The sequence below is a fragment of the Lampetra planeri genome, unplaced genomic scaffold (assembly GCF_965212315.1).
Source record: "Lampetra planeri unplaced genomic scaffold, kcLamPlan1.2.h2 scaffold_1430, whole genome shotgun sequence".
NCBI classification, from domain to species: Eukaryota; Metazoa; Chordata; class Hyperoartia; order Petromyzontiformes; family Petromyzontidae; genus Lampetra; species Lampetra planeri.
The window spans coordinates 18,141-26,016 of NW_027614153.1; the positions used below are offsets into that span (position 1 = coordinate 18,141).

The following is a 7,876-nucleotide window of genomic DNA, read 5'->3' on the forward strand; positions in this document are numbered from 1 at the left end:
CCACAACGGAGGCCTGCCTAACCATCGGTCAGGCTTCCTAAACGTCATCCATATTTCATGCAGCATCACATTTAACTGACAAAGTCTTTTATTGGGCCTTTCTGTACAGAAATCACGCCTCAAATTCCATTAGACAATTGAAAGAGTGTCCGGTTGGTGGTCAGACGGGCTGAATGTTTTTATTCATGTCCTCTGAACATCTGCTTGTCCAGATGTCAAAAATCATCACGCTCCCGCAGGACTCCTGCTTGACTGGCTGTAAATGAACCCCAAAGTCAAAACGGAAAACAACCTGTCAGGGCTCTCCGCCGCCGGAGGAATATTTCAATACATCGGCTTCAGAGGTGAGCTTAGGAACTTAAGAGCTTGTGCAGGAAAACAGTGATGAAAGTCAACGACGCACACACACGTGAGGTCTGTTTATATTAGACAAAAACACATGAGGTTGGTGTGATTCTGTGCTGCTAATACGTCTTGTCGTCTTCCCACAGCTTTCAGTGGATTTATGACACTGCTGTTCACTCTGGCTCCGAGTTGACAAGGCTCCTTGAGTCACTTGAGCTTTGTGCCAACGGGAGGGAAAGAGCCTGACCACTAACAAGTGTTCACTGACTCATAGCCAACCCAGTATGGCTCATTGTGTGTGTGTGTGTGTGTGTGTGTGTGTGTGTGTGTGTGTGTGTGTGTCTTTATATACTATTCTATTTCCCACTTTGCACCCTTCCCACAAAAAACATGTTCTTTCATCAGTGATTATATTTTCGCTGTGGCCCTCCAAACTCACGTCCGTAATGGCAGAAATGCCCAAATAAAATAAAATAAAATGTAATGTAGCGTCATCAGTATGAGAAAATAAGATGATAACGCAACCATTTAAAATGTGGTGTATTTCGTTCTCCAGGGAATCGAGGTATTGTCAGGAGCATAATTCAGAGAGTTCATGCAACTATTCACCGTATCATTTCTTCTATCAAAGGCTGCAGCTTCACGTGGACTGCATTACATGGGCTATTGGAAGGACAGCAATTACAAGAAGCTCTAATGTGAAAAAACAAAAACTATTTTATTATGTAGGTTGAATCTGAAGCAATCTTCTTTTAGATTTAAAATTAAATCTCAACGTGTACGTTGTGTATGTTCCTCGATCTTTCATACATTTACAGTATCGTCCACTCATTCATTTTTTGACACGGCATAATCAAGTTGTAACCACAAAGCATATCATCTTGCAAAGACAGTCATCAGCATCACCAACATCAGCATCTTTGATTTTGTGTGTGTGTGTGTGTGTGTGTGTGTGTTGTCTGGCACACTGAGATCAGAATTCACCAATCTCATTCATGCTACATTCTTCAAAGCCTCCTCCTCCTTCCCAGCAAGCTGGTCCCTCTGTATTTTATCTTCCTGATCATCTATCTTTCCATGTGCCAACGAGGTGCCAGTGACACGGAGTGACGCTCTCTGCATTCATGAGCAAATCATCATTTGCCCTCCTCAGCAAGAATTAGACCTTCATCACTCAAACTTTGCAAAAAACGCTGCTGAAGTTTCTATCACGGCATTTTTTTTAATCTTAGGAATCAATGTGGCTTAATCATTTTATATATCAGCGGCAACTCATTTGCAAATTGTCGGAGAAATTAAATAGTGGGAGAAATGTTAGATATAGACGTTACAGCTCAACAATGTGTGACTGTTTTGTTGACTAGACTTACTAATTCTAATTGGTCATTAATTACGTAATGGCCCTATTTCTCATCTATATGGCCCAGTATTCAGTCATTTCATCAGTACATTTGTGTTAAGCCATCCTTCACTGCCAGCTCCTACTGACTACCCCCTTCTCTTCACTTGCTCTATAGATTTTCCTCAGATGATAAATTGGACTCAGGGAGCCACTGAGATGTGACCAGGTGCCAAAGGAGTATAGCTTTTTGTCTGTAATGCTCTTAATTAGGCGTAAGACCTTTAGAGCTGTTTGAATAAGTGCTACAACCATGTTGTGACCATCAGTTGTGTTAAATAACAATCAACAACAGCTTTATTGTGGTTAAACACCCCCGTGATCGAATATCTCCCTGATGTCTAAAGCGTATCCATCTAATAATGTGTCAGTCCGATGTGCCAAAAGGGGAGGATACTGTTGGGTTTTTTGTTGTTATCTTAATCCTGCTTGAATGTTGCATCTCCGTGCTGTTTTCACTTTCTTTCTAATTGAAGTGCGCACAGACTCTGTCCTATCCATCACGTCCACCCCTCCCCTCACTCTCCAAACACAGAAACTGGTAACGTTTAATTTCTAGCCCATTCTCTCAGCGTGGTGGGCAGAGACTCGTGCCGCACAACCACATAACGTACATTGTGCAGATTTTCATCTCAGAGCCTGTGGCTTTTAATGCGATAGGAAAGTGGAGATGCATCACTTGGACAGATTCTGCGTCGCGTAAAAGTTGTGGATGGTTACTTAAGGGGGGGGGATTTCATCTCCAAAAGTTGCAGCACCTCACCGGACCGAGTCAAATTCTTCCCTTGGCAGAGATACCACTGACAAGCAGGCTGGAAGACCATCCACTCCGGAGATCACAGCGAATCCGCAGAGCGCAGATGATCGCATCTGGTGTTTGTGGCGTCGCGCTGGTGCTGGTGCTGGTGGTTCTGATCCCGGTCGTGGTGAACACCGCCGGAACCCCTGCCCGCTACGAGATGCTTGGGTCCTGCCAGATGGTGTGTGACTCCCACGGGACCGCGGCCACCGCCACGGCGAAGGCAACCAACCCTGTGAAAGACAACCGACTGGTCCAGTCTCTTCCCACGTTCATCCAGGGTCCCCAAGGAGAGCCGGGGCGCGTGGGGAGGATTGGACCCAGGGGTCCGGCTGGCGAACCTGGGCCGCCGGGACCTGCCGGTCCACCGGGAGACAGAGGGGAACCGGGCCCCCCGGGTCCACCCGGAGCAAACGGGCCAACCGGTGCCATCAGCGCAGCCACCTACAACACGGTCCCCAAAATCGCATTTTACGCAGGACTGAAGAAGCAGCACGAGGGATATGAAGTGCTGAAATTCGACGACGTAGTCACAAATCTTGGGAACCACTATGACCCCTCAACAGGGAAATTCACCTGCTCGATACCAGGGATTTACTTCTTTGTTTACCACGTCCTGATGCGAGGGGGGGACGGAACCAGCATGTGGGCCGACCTTTGTAAAAACAACCAGGTAACGAGCTTGTTATTTGTTACAGCTTTACTTTCGGCTACAAATGTACAAATAGAAGTCACACGAGTATTTGAACTCTTTTGGCACTTTTTACGCACACCTTTTACGCACGACTGCGCCCTGACAGACATTAGCAGACTTGTGTCTGACAGGATACGGAGCTGTCCGCGGTTCTTTCAGCAGGCTGCTATTAACACGCTTCACATCTAGAAATGTCATGTGTGCCTTCCAGGTGAGAGCCAGCGCCATCGCCCAGGACGCCGACCAGAACTACGACTATGCCAGCAACAGTGTTGTTCTGCATCTCGAGCCCGGGGACGAGATTTACATCAAGCTGGACGGCGGGAAGGCGCATGGAGGCAACAACAACAAGTACAGCACCTTCTCCGGCTTCATGCTGTATGCTGACTGAAGCACAGGGGGAGATCCGCTCTGCTTTACTGCTCATGCTCAACTCAGTGTCAGATGGATTTATAGAGACAGAGCTCACCGTGTGTCCATGTTGCAAACTAATCCCAAAAGATGGAAAAAGAAAAGTAGCCTTCTGTACAGTGTAATTACAAGACACATTTAATCAGTAAAGCTAATTGTTGAACTGTCACTTTCATCGGTGTCTCGACTGCACGCTGAACGAAACTCTACGCAATCCAATCTGTTTGTATACTGTGACTGCTGTGGCCACATACTGAGTGCTGAGTGTTCTGAACATATATCCATACATCCATCGCTCTGTTTACAGTCCTGTCGACTCACACTTGTGCTTTGAATTGTCTGAAATGTTTCATAGCTGTGTGAGTGAAACGCTGTCGTGATGCATGATTGTAGGAAAAGTGACATTTCACGTCTGTGCAGCATACAAAAAAAAAAACCAAAACGCAGACATGTGTACAGAGCCATTCGTTTCAAGGCCCCATCGGCCAAGTGAAAGCTCATTGTCACTCATTCTTCTCGCCTGTCTCCATGTGACAGCTGGCTGGGGCGAGAGCGGGTGGTCTGGTGGTTCGTCACCATCACAAACCGGACAGTCACACGCGCGTCCTTGAACCGGCCGACACGCATCGATCTGCCTGCTGTTTGTTAAGCCCCTCCAGATATGAATATCATCTCTAATATATGGCTTTACTTTCTAATCCTCTCAGAAGATTAATCAAAAGTTTGTTGGCGGCGAGCAGTCAGCGGCAGCCATCCTGCCATTGATCATGGTGTGAAGTCACCCTGTGAGGCCACCTGTTCCCAGATGTGGAGAACATGTCCTTCATTTGGACCCGCCCGTCCTCCCATAGACACCCAGACACTCGCTGAGGAGGGGTATGGTGGGGAGGGAGGGGCTGTGTCAGCGCACTCATCACCATCTCATTATTTTCCTTCCATTAAGCGTGTGTGCAGAAATGTCAGAAATACATTGTACGCAGCTGCTACATCTTTATTGAAAAATCACTTAGCACTGTTTTGTGTGGAGGACAATACTTAACATTCGCCTCAGACTGCCGTCACATTTCCAGACAAGGAAAAGCTTCTTTTTTTTTTGTGATTGCTAAACAAGACGACCTGTGGTCCTAACCTACAAGGCTCCGATAATTTACTTACAAATGTGTAAAGTTTTAAATCACTTTCCATTGAAAAGATAAATTACAAGATAGTTAATTTGCTTAAAAAAATCATTTATGTACAGATCCCTTAAGGACAGACCCTGTAAGATATTCTGGGTCCAAGAGCACATTTCCTGATCAGCTGTGCTGTGATTAGTGCAAGAATCTAGACGTGTTCATTGTTGGGTGTTCAGTCATCATCTGAAGATAAACGTATGGCTTCATGAAAACCTGCCTCGGGTCTCTTTTCTGCCTCATTTGAAGGTCAGCCAGCACTTTGGGTTGTCGATGAGGATCTTATCCACCTGCTTCTGCGAGATGCCCCTCATTAGCATCTTGGGCACAATGTTCTTCAGGATGTGAGAGTAGCCGTGGCCGCCATACTTGGTCAGCCGGTTCTTGGTGTGGATGTCGTGTGCGATTACGATCTTGTCCTCGTATCCTTCTTTTATCAGGAACGCCAAGCTGAACAGGAGTAAAGAAGCACAAGGGGCCATTAAATCTATCACAAGTGACAATCTTAGCACCTGCACGATGTTAAAGCCAGTATAAGAGCGCATGAATCTTGCCAGACGGCTGAAGTGCCGGCAGCATATCTCCTTCATGACACACTGGTGTTCTCCGCTGTGGTGGCAAATTGAACTGACAGTCTGGGTGAGTAAACTGTGGGGCATCCTCTTCACTATACGAAACATTCTCACATTCCCCCAATTCTCATCTAAACACAAAGTTGTCACGTGTGTGTGTGTGTGTGTATCGAGTGTGGACACATCAACCTGGTTAGCAGTGAAACTCACGCCTTGACTCGCTGGCTGTCGCTGGGCATGTCCACCTCCAGGTCGTAGGGATAATTCAGCATCTCCGTCCCGAACAGATCGTACTCCAGGTAACTCCCCTCCTCTGCAAACTCCAGCAGTCCGGAACTATCAAATATAGTCCTGCAGAGAGAGGTTAGATATGTCACGAAGCGACTTATTTCAGGAGTTCAACGGATTTTAGCTCATTTACAGACGATAATTTTTTCTTGTATGTCTACAGGAAACTTAGTACGAGTCAAATAATATTCACACATTTCATCCACTTTGGCCCCTGATTGTCCCCTGGCTGAAAACCCATCTTTCTCCTGATCGGCCAACTCGGGACATAAGTTTGTTTTTTTTTTTTTAATCAGGTTCAATGGTTCATTTTGCCAACAAATAATACGCTATAATTAAGTTAGAATGATGTGTAAAAAGTTAATCATGGAAAAGGAAAAATCAGTCCACTTTCCAAAGAAAGCCTTCAATGGAGGCAAGTCATAACTCCATGACCTGTGATCTTCTCACCTGTCCAGGTGAGACATGACAGTTTTACTAACGTCGCCGCCGGCCTCCTGGAGAATGCGGACGACTTCAGCTGGAGCAGCTGGATTTCTACCGGGATGGATGATTACGGGGCAGCCGAGCTGGGCCTGCGCGTACGCCGTGGCCTTCAGCACTTTCTTCTCGCTGTCAGTGATTGGCCAGCTGGTTCCGATCTCTCCGATCACTCCGCAGCGGATGTCTGTACCGTCGGCGCCGTGCAGCACCTCACTGACGATGACGTCGGTGAGCTGGGGACGAAGCAAATGAGAGAAGAGTTCTCTTCTGCAAACGCTGGCCCTAGTTAGTGACACACAAGTGCGTCTGAGCACTTGAGACAATAATATCAACGGTAACCGTCCATGATTAACTGCATCACTGCTTGGAGACGAGAGAGGAGCTGCTTAACGTGGTTGAATCAATGCGGACACAAGAGAATAAGCAGGTTGTGCACAGAGGACGACATAACAGTCAGTACGACTAATTAACCAAGAGTAACAGCAGCTGTAGACGCCATCACTAACGGTCTTCTACCAATAAATACATGGATGAGCAATAGCTTAGCTTGGCTTCAAGCTGAACAAGAACAGACAGTTTTGGCTGCTCAGAACTCTACATGGTCGAGGACCAAGTTATTTCACTATTTGCCCACACAGACACTGCGTTCATCGGCTGCTGGTTTACTGGAAGTTCCAAGCGAAAAGCCGCAAAAAATGTGGAGATGCAGCAGTTTGTCATGGTCCAAAGCCTCGGAACACACTTCCTGCAGACATCAGGGGATCCAGCGCTTTGAGTGTTTGTAAGACACGGCTGACAACCGACTTTTTTAAACTTGCTTTTAACTAGCTAACGCCTGCACTTCTCTAATACTGTTTCAATGTCTCGTGATCATTTCTGTTGGCTCATCCTTGTTTTAATGTATTTTATCATGATTGTTTATTTCATCATGATTATAATAGGACTACGATGACGAACCTACACTGGAGTAGAACACACCTTCTCCACACTCGTTTTTTTGGTGGCCTCTGTGTGGGTGCAGTCCACGTAGTAACCTGCTCCCGCCACGATGTGGACCCCGGTGTCCTTGGCCATCTGCCGGAGCGTGGGCAGGTCGCGGTCAATCCCGGTGGTGGTGTTCTCCACTATGGTGCCCCCGCCGGCCTTCCTGTACGCCAGCAGCTCGTCCCGCACGGCGCTGGTCTCCTGCTGCAGCAGCAGGTTCTCGTGGCAGCTGTAAGGGTTTTGTCTCAGCCAGTGCATGTGTTGCATCTGGAACGGCTTCTCGGCCACCGCCTCGTCGCCTGGAGGAGGAGGGAAGTAGCAGCACTCGAAGGTCATGGTCAGGTGCTCATGGGTCATGGTTCGGCCCAGCTGGTCCGGGTCCAGCAGACCCAGGACACTCTGGACCTTCCCACTCAGCGCTGACATAGCGGATCCTCACCAGTTCCAGCAACCTGAAATGACACAAAAATACATTTGATCTCGGGTTAATAGAGATTTAACACGCAAACATTTCCTATGAATCATTAAACATTGACAGAGCCAACAGAACCCTAAGAACACAGACCTTTGGACTTCAATCCAAAAGCTTCTGAACTAATACAATTCTGAACTTGCACGTTAAATTCTAATACATCTGTCCAACTTTACTAAAGTTAACATGACAGCAACGTGCCAGAAATGCATACATGAGTTTAAATATAATCCCTGGAAGCTGCTGCCGCTTTACAG

The 7,876-nt window shown here is 47.0% G+C and overlaps 2 protein-coding genes across 3 annotated transcripts; one reads left to right on the top strand and one right to left on the bottom strand.

Moving 5' to 3' along the window:
* Nucleotides 1-262: 262 nt before the first annotated feature.
* Nucleotides 263-3,628, top strand: LOC144739329 (complement C1q-like protein 3). Its single transcript, XM_078622291.1, has 3 exons — nt 263-344; nt 2,537-3,216; nt 3,449-3,628. The coding sequence occupies exons 1-3, from the start codon at nt 263-265 to the stop codon at nt 3,626-3,628; spliced, it is 942 nt and encodes a 313-aa protein (XP_078478417.1).
* Nucleotides 3,629-5,059: 1,431 nt separating this feature from the next.
* On the bottom strand, nt 5,060-7,573 carry PTER (phosphotriesterase related). 2 transcript variants are annotated; one of them, XM_078622292.1, is made up of 4 exons: nt 7,142-7,573; nt 6,131-6,396; nt 5,603-5,743; nt 5,060-5,270 (listed from the first exon to the last, which is right to left on the bottom strand). In XM_078622292.1, exons 1-4 carry the CDS (start codon nt 7,571-7,573, stop codon nt 5,060-5,062), a joined length of 1,050 nt encoding a protein of 349 aa, XP_078478418.1. The 2 variants fall into 2 exon arrangements, with proteins under 2 accessions (XP_078478418.1, XP_078478419.1); XM_078622293.1 differs by lacking the exon at nt 5,603-5,743.
* Nucleotides 7,574-7,876: the final 303 nt, after the last annotated feature.

Excerpts from the sequence above, each read along its gene's own strand:
- LOC144739329 (XM_078622291.1), top strand. The coding sequence starts at position 263 with ATGAACCCCAAAGTCAAAACGGAAAACAACCTGTCAGGGCTCTCCGCC. Across the intron at positions 345-2,536 it reads TCAATACATCGGCTTCAGAG|AGATACCACTGACAAGCAGG; the intron begins GTGAGCTTAGGA and ends TTCCCTTGGCAG. Across the intron at positions 3,217-3,448 it reads ACCTTTGTAAAAACAACCAG|GTGAGAGCCAGCGCCATCGC; the intron begins GTAACGAGCTTG and ends TGTGCCTTCCAG.
- PTER (XM_078622292.1), bottom strand. The coding sequence starts at position 7,573 with ATGTCAGCGCTGAGTGGGAAGGTCCAGAGTGTCCTGGGTCTGCTGGAC. Across the intron at positions 5,744-6,130 it reads GTCATGTCTCACCTGGACAG|GACTATATTTGATAGTTCCG; the intron begins GTGAGAAGATCA and ends CTCTCTCTGCAG. Across the intron at positions 5,271-5,602 it reads GACAGCCAGCGAGTCAAGGC|CTTGGCGTTCCTGATAAAAG; the intron begins GTGAGTTTCACT and ends ACTCCTGTTCAG.